Source organism: Heliconius melpomene, chromosome 4 (assembly GCF_056956725.1).
Source record: "Heliconius melpomene rosina isolate 202511_hmr_F chromosome 4, ASM5695672v1, whole genome shotgun sequence".
NCBI lineage: Eukaryota > Metazoa > Arthropoda > Insecta > Lepidoptera > Nymphalidae > Heliconius > Heliconius melpomene.
Window position 1 is genome coordinate 9656862 of NC_140392.1, and position 14694 is coordinate 9671555.

The window sequence follows — 14694 nt, forward strand, 5'->3', positions numbered from 1 at the left end:
TCCTCCCACTCTGATTGGATTACTAAAAATCAGAGGAATAGTGGAGGATGGAGAAACTAATTTTTAACATTGGAATCTCTTTTTACCCTACATGTTACAAGAAATGTGTAAAAATAAAAACAATCACCAATACTATATTATATAAAATTTTAATATCATAATATATTCCTACAAAATATCAATAAACGTAATATATTTACAGATCCTTAAATAATACTGTCATTTATTACCTTAAAAGCTAATGTTGAGGGTAATGACCCCAAGTGGGCGCCATACTGACCCCCAAGCCGTAGGGGTTATTCATTACTATTCTAGGCCTTTTGGGGTCTTCATGCAAACTTTGAGGAACCATTTGCGTTTGATGGGTTTGAGGTTCGATTACCCTATCCTTTTTAGCTGCACGTTTCTTAGTATTTGTATCGGGATTGATTCTACGTTCATTCCAGAGTCGTTCAATCAAAATATTCCTTGAATTAACTCCACGGGGATCCTCAACTTGTTTCTTTGAAATGGGAGTGTTAGCAACTCTCTGCTTCATTGCTTCCAACCTTTCCTCAGTCTGAGTCATTTGAACTACAGGTAAACTGTTAGAATTACAAATATTATGTAGAATACAGCAAGCTACAACAGTCATGGCGACGGTAGGCGGGTCAAATTGCTTGTTACAAGTCGCTTGAAGGCATTTCCATCTAGATTTCAATTGTTTTATAGTTTCTAAAACAACATTATGTGTCTGTGTGTGTATGTTTGTGTAGTATTTCTCCGGCGTCTCCGGTGCTTTCTTTGTCATTTTCGGTATTGGCACCATTAAATATGGTTTTTGTGAATAATGACTACCACCTGTAAAAATGAATGAAGTTTTAAATCTTATTCAGAGGATTGGAGTCCATTGAATGTCGTGGCGCAGGTGCAATATAAAATCAACAGAATTTGACGAAAATTCCCCATTTTCGTGTCTTAGCACTAGGTTCACTCTGCCTACCCTGCTCTGTGCGGGATACAGCGTAAAGGTAACTTATTTAGAACTAAACATAGTGTTTATAATATTTGTTTAAATCATTAATAAAAGAACATGTGGGACAATAGAAAAGAGACAAGGATTCAATCTTGCTACCTTCAATATTGTTTTAGCTTCACGCTTTACCACACAGAGTAGACACCTACCTAGTAGAACCTAGAGTTAATTCCATTAAGAAATTTTCGCACTGCATTCCCATTAAGAAACTTTCGTTCCCCACTTTTCGCCGAATTGTTGAGGCAATGCGTGTTGAGTGATGGAACTAAACGCCGCGCTTTGCCTCAGTACCAGAGCGAGGGCCTCATAATTTTTAAAATTAAGAAATATCTATACATACCAAGAAGCCAGCACAAATCTCTAGAATTGTTAAGACTTTCCAGATCAATTTTGACAGCATGTTGATTTAATATTGTATCGTGGGACAGCGACCCGCCCGGGTGGGCGTATACACTCATTATGTTCATATTACTGTCACATATCTGAAAATATACAATTATTAGATATTTAAAAAGAGCATCTAAAATAAATAAACAATTAAGAAAGAGTTGATAATCTTCAAAAACCTGAACATATTTTCTTGAATCATGGCTGAGAACACTTGATTAAGTCACTTTTGAAAAATAAAAGAAACAAAATCAAAACCGTATCATTTGGTTATGAGAAACAGACATACATATACTTGCATACACAGACATGAAATATTGTCAGGAGTTACCAAAATCCTGAGGGAAGTGGGTTAAGACATTCTTAAAATAAATTTTCTCTTGTCAATCTTTATGTATGTGATAAAGTGTATACATAAAATGTTACTTACTATCTGCACTTTTTTAGAATGATATGATTTATTGAAATGTTTCTTCTGATCACCACTTGGTCTCGCAATGGGTATGTGTACACAGTCGACACAGCCCACCACATTTGGTATACCGTATTTCATGTAAAACCTGCAAAATTTTATATAATAACTATGACCTACAATTCCTTCCATTCACAAAATTATTTAATAGTATACATTTAAATGTTTACACATTTTCTAAAATGTTTTTTTTTTTTTAAGTATACCTTACATTATAAAATTTCAAAAAATATTTACTACAGTTACAGATCATGCAAAGTGGAGTAGGTTAAGCAGGAAGGCAAACTCTGTCAACATACACCAAGCTACCAGGAGGAAGGATTTAGCAACTGAGACCAAATGATCTATCAAAAATTGTAAGAATCTGTCATATAAATTTACACTTGTCATTTTACAAGATAATATTATATACACACCCACTCTTAACAACTTCTCTTTCATTTCTCAAATGTGGGAAATGTATATATTTCTTCACAATAGTTGGATGATTCATGGCTTCCGTCACTTGTACCACAGCAGTCGATACAAAATACTGTGTTATGTTTGGATCAGATCTACCTGCGATAGACTTTTGATATTTGCCTGTAGCATAGAATGATAGGGCTGCTATGACCTGTAAAACATATTTACTATATAAGTTTAATATATTTTAATTATACTTAAAATATTAATATATACTATATCAACATACATTATGTGAGTGTTCGACAGAAAATGCCATGGTCGTAAGGTTAATTCCTAGTTGGAGAATTAATTATTTTTATTATCTTAACTTGTAAAATGCAAATGCAGCAGTATAAAGTTTCACCACTCAGCATGCAATATCTGGAATTTGAGAGGAAAGCAGAGGATTTACCCAGCAGAGAGCAGGTTCTCTCTACTTATTCTGCTGTATGCAGGGTAAATATAATGCAGAAGTAAAAATATTTTTGTCTATTAAAGAGATTTCTTTTAAATAATTTATAAAAAATGCTTTAATATATAGGAAAATATATAACATGTATAGTCTAATAAGTATATAATATATCACTAAATATATTATTTGTGTATGTTATAAAATGTATTTGTTAGTAATCAAAAACAAAACTTATTATGTGAAAAAAAAAATGTTATTATAATACATAAACAGTTAATTCAGTACCTTACTCTCAACAGAGAATTCAATGGATTTCGTTGTTTCGGGCATAACAGGTTTTAATTCCTCACAGAGATTTCGCGCCAGATCTTTTGAAAGTCTAAATGTTTCTATAAACGCACCATCACTCAAATCGAACGGATCCGAGTCGTCTTTAGCCTTCTGCACGGTTTGCTCAGGACTTTTTGCTTTTTCCAAACTCCTTGGTTCATGTTGTTTTTGCGATTGTGACGCATCCCACTTTAGTAGCTCCAAAAACACTGGTTCTTCATCAACTACGGATATGTAACCGTCTTCAGGCGGCTTATCAGCCATTTATAATGAGTTTTTCAGTTTTTATTTAAACAATACAAAATGTATTACATTTATAGCAAACGCAAGCTGGGTTGACGAAATTGACATTAGCTAAATTCTGTGTTGCCAGCTGTTGATATCATTCGATTTTTTTGAACGCCTTATTAGAGAAATTTTTTTTTTGGTGCTATGAATGATATAGAACTAGAATGTTTCTAATTAGTAAAAATGTGTAAAAATAAATTCATATATATGTAAGATTTTTATTTTATGTTAGTCTATACTTCAGACCGTTATACAAATAGTAAGCAAATATTTCACATTATTAAACACATCTCACAAAGTTCAAATTAAAAACAATACTTATGCTAGCTTAAGCAAGATATGTAGTAATTATAGTTATTGCATTTCATTTTATATTTTTTTAGGCTATATTTCGAATGAAAAACAAAATTTCTTTTGTTACACTTTTCTATTAGAAATGGAAATTAGACGTAGTATTTAAAATTAGTATTCAAAAATATCACGCTTCCTTAAATAACAAGTAATACACATAATGAGACGTTTTTTTGTTGACATTTTCGGAATTTCAAATTAAAAATGGACTATATATTTGCATAAATTAGGTACTTTTTAAATGTGTGGCTTTACCTAAACTTGAACTTGAAATCTATAACTTTTCTTTCTAAGCTAAATCTTGTACCTACAAAATACTGATTTATTGTATGAAATTAAATTTGTCTCGGGCACCCTATTACTATGAGTACGTTATATTACGTTATAACATAGTTTAATATCGCTTTATGATAATAACGATACAGGGAAACCGGGTGGTCCGAGTCTACCCCAGAATTGTCTTGTGCCCACCCTACATAATTTACTAAGAAAAAATTGTTCTAATCAAAGCTAAAGTCCAGGTCTACCACCAAAAAATTCACGCCCATGAAGAAATCCCACAATAAAATATAACCCAGATCAATTAGACACGTGCCAAAGACGTTACTATGCTGATGATCTTGGAATTAAGATAAATTTCAATACAAAAGAAATGCTAAAAGTTTATCTAAATAGGCGTTCCAAGAATTTACATGTTTACAGGTACTTTCGAAAGTAGATCAAGTTATTGAAAATCAGTGATGTGACATTATCAGATATAATATATTTGTTTATCTTTATGTAGATTTAAAGCCTTCGTGTTTATATTTATATATGGTTATAAGTATACATGTTTACAGAATAAGAAATGCTAATTGTGCGTGAGAAGACAAAATATCTTGTACGACAATTAATATTTATAGGGATATTTTTATTTTTTTATCTTTAAATAATATAAACAGCTATGTACTATAACAGTAAATAATATACTTACCTAAAAACTGACCAAGCGTGAATGGGATTCGTGCATAAGAGGGTTCCGTAGCATTATCTATAAAATCGGCAAAAATAATCTCTGTTGTGTGGGATAGGTATTTATTTTCGATTCCCGAGATAAATTATTTTTATATTTCCCCATTTTGGTAAGACGAAGAACTGCGTTGAATATCTTAAATTCAGGCAGGAAGTGAAGCACCGAACTTTTTAACATTATGGGTAAAACATCTATAATGTTAAAAAGTTCCTCCACTACCTACTAGAGACGCAATGCCTTCAGAATTCAGCAGAAATGGGGAAATAAGTATCTCACAAGGTTCCCTCTTGCCTACCCTGATTGTGCTAGATTGACCTTGGACTTAAAACTTAAGTAAGGTTTTATAAACAATAAAATAAAACAATACCTACATTTTTTCTCTTTCCTCAGATAATACGGACATCTTATCACCCAGCTTCACTTAATCTTAGAACTGAAGATGTATTTAAATACATAACCTAAACTGTCAAGTATGAGATAAGCCATCAACGCGCTGGGACTCTACCTATCAATCATTGGATGTTTTGATTGCATTTAAGCCGTTGTAACGCCAGCCAGTGGAACAGCGTTTGGCAAACGTCAAGGTTGTAGGTTCGATCCCAATTAAAAAAACCGGTTAAATCAGCTCGTCCACCGAGTCTTCAGTATCAATTTTAAAGTAGGCAGAGGGAGCAGTTGTCTCCCTACCCTCGCGTCATAGTTGCGCTTAGAGTTGCCCTTGCGCCACGACAGCCTCATACTAGGCAGGTGTGCACCACCGTAGACCGCATCAATGCTCATCAGGCTAAATGCGGTCAAATGCAAGCCTATCTCAATATAAAAAAATACTTCCTATATTTTATACTTACAAATTAAATATTTTGATAGTTTTTAATAAGCTAGCAACCATAAATTACAACATAGTGCCTGAGATAAAATTAAAATCTTCCGTATAAGATTTATTTACCTGTATAAATACAGTACATTTAATATTAAAAAAGTAAACAGAAATATTGTATTTTTTTAGTTATTTTATAGTAACTAGTGCAGTTACAGACATATACAGTCGGTGTGGAATGTATTCTTGCTTTATTTTAATATATTAAAAAATTGTATAAATATAATAAATACATTAATAGTTTTATAAGGAAATATTATGTAAGTAAAATTTGTTTTTTTTTTTATTTTAACTGAACACTATAGACACGTGGTCCGTATCTATTTAGATTTTTAAAAATTATTAGTATTAAGTATAATTTGGTTACTAAAGTACATTTTAAAATCCGAAGTTTCGAATATCTAGTAATCATAGACCGTGCATCACGTATGTCACGTAATATCGGACATATGTAGTGTCACGTAATGTCCGAAATATGTAGTGTCACGGTCGGATAAAAAAAAAAGTCATATACAGAGACCACTCTTAAAAACATGCATTTTTCTGTTGTGTAATATTATTTCTCTTTTTTTACCGTACAACCTCTTTCGTGAGTTCTCCATTCAACGTGACACTGGCGAAGTGATTTTGTGCTCAACTGGCACGCTCGGAACGCCATATTAGAAAGAACAGAACGTCATATACAGAATGTAACTTTAAAAGAACGGTAAAAAAAAGTTATATCCACGGATCAACGATCAACGAACGTCTATAGAACGCTGTTTTGATATTTATCCACTTCCACTGGTTGGCTCGAAGATATTTCTTTTAGAAATAAGTCCACCCTTGTCAACTATTTTTTCATTTTATATTACTGTATGTTTGTTTTATGCAATAAAGAATATATATATAGGGAAGGAACTTCAGTACCTATGCAATTCATCCCCAGCTTTCAGCTCATTTAGTTCAGCGTCTTTGGGATAATATCTGCTATATTAGAGAATTCGTAATTTTTTGGAAATTTGACATTATTGAAAAAAAATTCAAATACAGCCTGACTTGCTTGGATCTGCTCTCGTAATTTTTTTATTAATATAGCTCAGTAGTAGGCCTTTGTTTCATATAGTTAAAAACTATCGATCTATCAATTTGAAAAAAAGAAATTGGAAAAAAATTAATATATATTAGATTTTTAAAAAGTTTAATTTTAGCAAAAAAATTGAAGGGTTGTAGCGAAAAGCACTGGTATTTTTTCAGAAGTAATTTTAAAAGACAACATGTACAAAACTACACTTGAATCATGAAACAGTAAAAATATATATTACATAGGTAGACTCATTATGAGAATTGACCTTTAAATCAATTTCTTTCTGTGTTGTATTTTTGGATGGTGGTTTATATTATCTTTCAGAACCTCTGAAAGTTCGAAGAAAGAATATTTCTTCTAAAAAGAAGATATATTTCACAAATAAATATTTGGTACTGCCCATTTTAAAAACTACACCCTTGAAAAAATAGTCTCTAAAAAATTAATTAATTAACTTAAATTAAAAAAAAAAATGTTTAAAAACTTTATAAAACATATTATTTGAATAATTACATAAATAATTTCAAGTGATGTGCGTGCTACGTACCTCATCCAACGGAAGTGGCCACACTATAAATAGGTACATCTTAAATTTATGCATTTCCTCACCTCGAGATGGTTTCCCAGTAGGTATGTTGTTTTGAAAAAACAATCAATCTTCATATGATAAGTGACATTACAACTTGATATATATATAGATATGCAGTATTCTGTATACTGCACTCATCCTCGTCAAATATTAGCGATAAGCAAACAAACATTGATTTTCCCAGCGATAGATAATTTTAAAAATATTACTTATGTAATATGAATAACAGTATTGTTAGTGGGAACTAGTAGGACAGGAAGAAATATTTTTTTATAATATGGCTCATAAGTATACTATACTATGAATGATGTCAATTAGCAGCCTTTTTTCGAAGAGGTTAATGCTATTACCCACCTACTGGTTCTTACAGCGACACCGGTTGTATAGGGGGCAAATCTTTTAATGACGTGTGAAAAATGAAATTACTTTAAAGTTCTAGAAAGTCCCAAGCGGTAACAAAAATACATTATCTATATTTTTTTGTTACATTTTTATCGCTACAACCGAATGCTAAAAAAGCAAAATCAATTAAAACCGTGATTGATTCATGATGACAGACGTACAGCGAAGTCTTAGCAACAGGACGTAAAACGGGACGTTTTATCCTTCGAGCACGGAACTATAAAAATGCTTGTATATTTTTTTATTGAGAATGTATTGTTCTCAATGCCATAGAAATTTTCACAGCATCCTTAATCTTTCACTAGATTCAGCTATCTCGTCACGGCAATTATGTTTCCGGTGATACTATCACCTATAATATCTTACGATCGCGATACTCGGGTGACCAATATTTTTATATATTTCTATTATTAAAGTAAACACGATATAATATAATTTTGTAGATAAATATAATCTTCATTTTCTAAGTAAATAGGGAAACAAAATTAATAGGGTACTCCCGGTTGACTTAGAATTATGAAATCTGGCAGCTAGTAACAAATTCAGGAAAAAACTGAAAAATATACACATGTGGTTAATTCCTAAAAAATAATAGCCTTAAAGGGTATTAAGGCCGCTAGTTCAAGTGAGGTATCAGATGAAAAGGCTCTGGTTAAGCTAAGCTTGAATATCAGAAAAGGCTCAAGAATTTTTTGTACGGAACCCCCTGTGGGCGAACCCGACTCGCGCTTGTCGAGTTTTTTATAATGGTCTGATATTGTGATGAAAGTCGCAAAATAATCTATCAGTGTCACTTATAGTAGAAAAATCACGAACGATACGAAGCAGTAAATTAATAATAGCAGCCTTGGGTTCTGTAAGCAAACATAAATTGTCAAATAGGTTGGTTATGACATGATATTACTTCAGTTTTGCAAAATATAGGAGATGAAAAGTTAAAATTTAAGTGAAACGACAAATCCACATCACATTTCATTACACAGATTATAAAGATTTTTTTCTTGTTGTTGTGATTTTATCAATTTACTTTTAAATATTTTATCTCAAGCGTGGTCACTCTACAACAAGTAGTTTTCTGAAAGGTGCTATATATTGCGTGGTCAATACAGCATCCGCCGTCGCGAAATACACACGCGGAGTTATGTATAACGCACAAATTATAACCAAAACGTATAAGCAACTTTATAAAAGATTTAAATTATTTAACTTTGATAGGTAGACTCTATCTGGTAAGTTTATTTTTTTTCTGTTTTCACGCTTCGCAGGATACAGGAAACCTAGTCTTAAGAGACTGTTCCTTACATATCGCCAAATTTTCGAGATATTTCGTGTTGATCTTGTTTGTCTTCTTACCAAAGCGAGCAAAATGGAAATAAGACTATGTCAATAAGAAATTTCTTAGAACTTATAAAATATACGGTCTTTATTTATTTATTATTATATAATTAAATACGACCTACATTTATTAATCAAATAGACAAAAGTGAATTATTTTAACCTAACAGTTTTCCTCTTATTGTTTACTAAAGCTTTACAAATTATAATCAAGTATTTTTTTATTTTATTGAACGGTCCGTCGTGGCACATTTGAGTGACCCCACTCGAGGAAATGAATAATTATTTATTAATGTTTTCATTTCTTCGGTCTAGCACCAAGAAAAAAAGCTAGGCGTTGAATTCCGCCACACGTAATGTCTCAAAAAACGCGGTGGAATATGGGGAACGGAGTATCTTAACACTAAGGTCTCTCCTGTTTGCGGGATACAGTGTACTCGTACAGCTGATTTAATTGTGATCATCATCAGGTGACCCGAACGCTCGTTTGCCTTGTCTTTTTTCCATAAAAAAAAAATTGTATTTTAATTTTTAATTCTACTTTCAAATTAATTGCAAATACCTACACAATTGTCTGAAATATTTTTAGTTAACCAGTAATTTATTATTAAATTCACTTTCGTTCTTTAAAATGTTAGTATAAATGAATATAACCAAATAAAAATATTAGATTAAATTTGTTCGTAATTATTTTTGTTTCAAAAATTATTTTAACCAATTGTGTTGTTATAAATGGTCTGTTCTAAGCTTCAATATTTAATCGCTAGTGGTTTGTGGCGGCTTACTAACTATATATTATACGAGTATACCTATTTATAGCGCAGTTATCATACATGAACATTCCCGCCACATGCTAAATATGAAGTAATTCAAGTGAATATTGTAGTTTTTGTTTTATATATTTATTATAGTTATATAATTGATGTTACTGTTCTTTATATTTTCATTATAGTTATAAACATAATTGGTACATAGCTTCATCAGCCACAGAAGTCAACAGTCGTGGTGCAGGGACAGGCGTGAGACTGGTTATATCTTCGCTCATGCACTAAATGCCTTTAGAATTTCGCAAAAAGTATAGAATTGTCTTAATACTAGGTTCCCAGGTTCCAATCAATCCACTCCAATCAACAGCGTGAAGCTAAAAAATAGAAATCAACAGCTTTAGATATATTATTCCTACTTTACCGTATGCTATTTAGTGATGAAGCATGGAATACATTGAAAAAATATTTGTTTATTTTAATTTATATTGTTTCAGATCTCGAATATATTTTTATAAGATTTCGATAGACTAAATACTACAATAACAAAATGGTTGGCAACGAAACATATAAGCCATACAACGGAGAGCACATAGAGATGGGCCAAAATTTAAAGGATATTAACAAAATAAATTCGCTTAAGTTAGAAAACGATAAAAGTAAAGATATCGTTCAATATACCAAAGACGAATCACCTCCTGTAGAACGGGTAAAGTTTGAAGGTCTTGGTGATGATGACAGTGTATTTTATGATGATGTCGACGATGATAAGCTGCCTCCGATCCCTGATGGTGGATGGGGATGGGTGGTGGTCTTCGCTGCGTTCCTTACATCAGCATGCGCAGACGGCCTAGCTTATTCTTTCGGTATATTACACGAGGAATTCACAAATTATTTTAATGAATCACAGTCAAAAACTTCCTTAATCGGAAGTTTATTTATTTCCATCCCTCTAATTTCCGGCCCAATAATGAGTGCTTTGGTCGATAGATACGGTTGCAGATACATGACAATGTTAGCGGGATTTTTATCAACTGTTGGTTTTATTCTAGCCGCGTTTAGCAATTCTGTGGAAATGCTGTGCCTCACTTTGGGCGTCATGAGTGGTTTAGCGATGGGAATATTTTACGTGACATCTGTAGTATCTGTTGCTTTTTGGTTCGATAAGAGAAGAACACTCGCTGTGTCTTTAGCATCGTGTGGAATTGGGTTTGGCACTGTAATATATTCACCGTTAACAAACTTTTTAATTCAATTATATGACTGGAGAAACACCTTAGTTTTATTAGCTGGTACAGTATTGAATATGTGTGTATGCGGAGCGTTAATGAGAGATCCAGATTGGGTTATTATCAAAGAGCAGAGAGAAAAGAAAGAGGCTAAGAAAACCAGATCTAGAAAATCTTCAAGTGCCGGTTCTGTTTCTTTAAAATCTACTGGCGGAGAGTCGGTATATTTGAGCTCAGATGAACTTAATGAATTATTAAAAAGTGGAAAGAATCCAGAATATATATTAGCTATGTTAACAACTTCTCTAGCAGAAGCTGAACAACTAGAAGCCACCACGCAAATGAACGCTGAACAATCATGTAAAAGAGTTCATTCTGATCTGCATTTGCCTACATTTATACAAAAACGTGAACAGGTATATATTATTATTAATTTATTATATTAACAACATTTACTATTATGGAATTGCGAACTTTCAAAACATTTATTCACTTCATTTACATAGATATTGGTTAAACGTGAATTTGGTAACTCATTATATATGCTTTAATAACATGTTCTATTTTAGGTTCCAGCTGAAGTTATAGAAAAATTAATGACTAATAAACGCTTGTACAATATCATTCTGCAAAATTATCCCGATTTATTGACAAGGCGACGCTCTGAAGTAAATTTAAATGTGGAGCCTTCTATAGCCAACACACTGACTGAACCCACCGCAATGAAATTCACGGTGATGGCGAAAAAACCAAAAGCGATAGAAAATGAACAAGCAAAGCCAAAAATTGAAAATATTAATGATTCAAATCAAGATGAAATAAAAGTTGTGCCAGTTACAAACGGAACTAATATACAAAATAAGACCGTAGCCACCAAAGATGTCGTTCCTAAGCCACAGCCAGGATGGCTCGCGCGACAGTTCAATACAGATCACCACTACTTAAGAGATATGCAATTGTACAAGAATACAATTATGTACAGAGGTGCCATGATGAACATCCCAAGATATAAGTTACGGGCTTCGTCATTACCAGATATTTATAGGAACTCCACGTGGTCAATATGGTCTGGCTCAGATGATGAGAAGGTTTGTACATATAAAAGTTAACTTTACAGAAAAGTTTTATTTGAGTCGTTGCATGACTATTAATAATAATAATTAAAATAAGTAAGTAAAAATTTTAAAGCTACTTTATAAATAACTCAGAATTCATGTAATGTTCTGATTTTCGTCTTATTAACAACATTTTTACATTTAATATACCAAAGTCAAAGAATGGGGCCACCTATCTACGTACTCGTAGCTCTGTAGAAGTAAAAACGTGTAAATTAAATTAATAGATAATACGTCATTTTGTCTGATTCCGTTAAGATCGTGTCTTGTGTACAATCTTGGGATTTCCCTATATTTGAATTGTTGCTAACACAACACTATGGGCTTCAAATTTCTTGTTTATTTTATTTTCTTTTAATTATTATAATATATTTAGTAAAAATAGCAAAAAATATAACAAATTTAACTTTATATTATCTACTACTTAATCCATTTACATACCTATTTATGGTATATTACTACTAAATTCCGAAAATATCCATCATTTTGCAGAAATGGTACGACCGCGTTATCAAAGGCTTCAAATCCACTTTCGACTTCAAAATGTTCACCGAGTTCCACTTCTTGATGTTCAACCTGGCCTCTCTTATCTTAGCGGTGTGGGCCATCATCCCATACTTCTTCTTGAAGTCCTACATGACGACTATGAACATTGACGGTGGTGCTACCATGATCAGTATTGTCGGTGTTGCTAGTGCTTTTGGAATTGTAAGTTTCTTATAATTGACTGTGAACACCAACGTGTGACTATAAACGTGACAAGTTGTAGGTTCGATTCTTACTCGAGGGAATGAAATATTCAATATTTTCAATTTCTTCTTACTCTGGATTCGAAGCTACGCGCGGCATTGAGTCCCGCAACTCAACAGGCAATGCCTCAAAAATTCGGTGGAAAGTGGAGAGCGGAGTGTCTAAGCATTACGTTTCCTCTGTTACATGCGGGATATACCGTGAAAAAAAAGAAGATGAAAAATAAAGCACTTTTAAATCTAAGTATATCGATTCTAACAATACGAGAAATGCGTAACAAATTCTTTTGTAACAGTTACCTGTTGATTCTTACTAGCTATTTTTATTCGGGTTTGGTTAGGTATATAATTTGGTATCTATCCTAAGTTGCACTATCACATTTTCAAGAACCTACGGACGTCACATCTCTACGGCATAACTTATGTGATCTGTAATACATACGAATGTAGTTTCACTAGATATTCCAAGAAAGTAATATATATATATATATATATATATATATTACTTTCTTGGAATTCAATTATTAAATATACACCGTTATCATAGGCTGAAAGAAGTTAAACATACTTACATATGACGTAAAAATATAACATTGACAAACTATGTCATATTCGTAGGTTGCAAGGCCAAATTTATTATAGGGAGCTGTCTGATCGCAATATTTGTCAAGCACGATAAGAATGAATTGTTGAACTTAGTTGCCTATCTTATCTTGTTCTGAAATACTAAAGTAAATTTGCAAATCTGTTTCTAAATATATTTTTATGACGTCTGTTTTAGTAATTAATACTTTTGAAGTGTTATCTCAAAATTTTAACATTTAAGTGATTTAATTTTTTCCCTTGGGTGATTAGCATGAGTATGATAACTAGTTACACTTTTAAATATGGAATGATAAAATAAAGGTACCTTCTTATTTACAAACATCCAACGTATTTGGGCTTATCAAGGCCTGATTGTACCGTAACTACGCTTGACATAGGTGTGAAAAAATATACTTGGCCTATAATTATACCAACACAATTTTTTATAACTTATATTATTTTATATTATAGTATTTACTTCATTAGATAAACACAAGTAACTATTAAAATTTTATATCCTACAAAACAATCTTACATATTAGCTAAATCTACTAGAAAACTAACTTTACTTACAGGTCGGCTTAGGTTGGGCAGGAGACCAACCCTGGGTTAATGTGACAAAAGTATATGCAATTTGCCTCTTCATCTGTGGCTTATCAATCGCAGCATATCCACTCATCATCACCAATTACTGGGCACTTGCTGTGAACTCAGCAATCTTTGGTCTATCTTACGCCAGCTCTTACTCCTATACTCCAGCGATTCTGATAAAGCTGGTCCCGATTGACTACTTCACCTTGGGTTATGGGCTGATCTTATTGAGCCAGGGTATTGGACATCTCGTCGGTCCTCCTCTTGGAGGTAAGTTGTGATGTAAATTATAAAATAAATAAGTTGGCATAATTAAAATATTATGAAACCATAGTAGAGTTTAGACTTATCGGTCAGAAAACTGTTAAAAAGAACAGATATTAAAATAAGTATATTAATAAAATCTTAATATTTACAGGACTTCTCTTCGATTTAACAAATAGTTGGGACCTAACGTTCTACGTCGGCGGCGTGTGGGTGATACTCTCAGGCGTACTTGTCGGCATTCTACAATATACGAAAAACAAACGATTGTGTGGATCAGCGCCATTGCTGAACGAAGTTGAAGAGGCACAGAGTAAACATTCAATAAACGTTTAAATAAAGAACTGATAACTTAAAATATTTTGGTTTTTTTTATTCTGTGTAACATTTCACTTTCAAAAATACTATCAAAAGAAT

General features: G+C 32.4%; 1 protein-coding gene across 1 annotated transcript; it reads left to right on the plus strand.

Annotated features, from left to right (window-relative positions):
• The first annotated feature begins 8736 nt into the window (after nt 1–8736).
• Nucleotides 8737–14635, plus strand: LOC146539707 (monocarboxylate transporter 9-like). Its single transcript, XM_085208437.1, has 6 exons — nt 8737–8874; nt 10242–11389; nt 11543–12061; nt 12581–12796; nt 13998–14283; nt 14432–14635. The coding sequence occupies exons 2-6, from the start codon at nt 10295–10297 to the stop codon at nt 14611–14613; spliced, it is 2298 nt and encodes a 765-aa protein (XP_085064563.1). The 5' UTR covers nt 8737–8874; nt 10242–10294; the 3' UTR covers nt 14614–14635.
• Nucleotides 14636–14694: the final 59 nt, after the last annotated feature.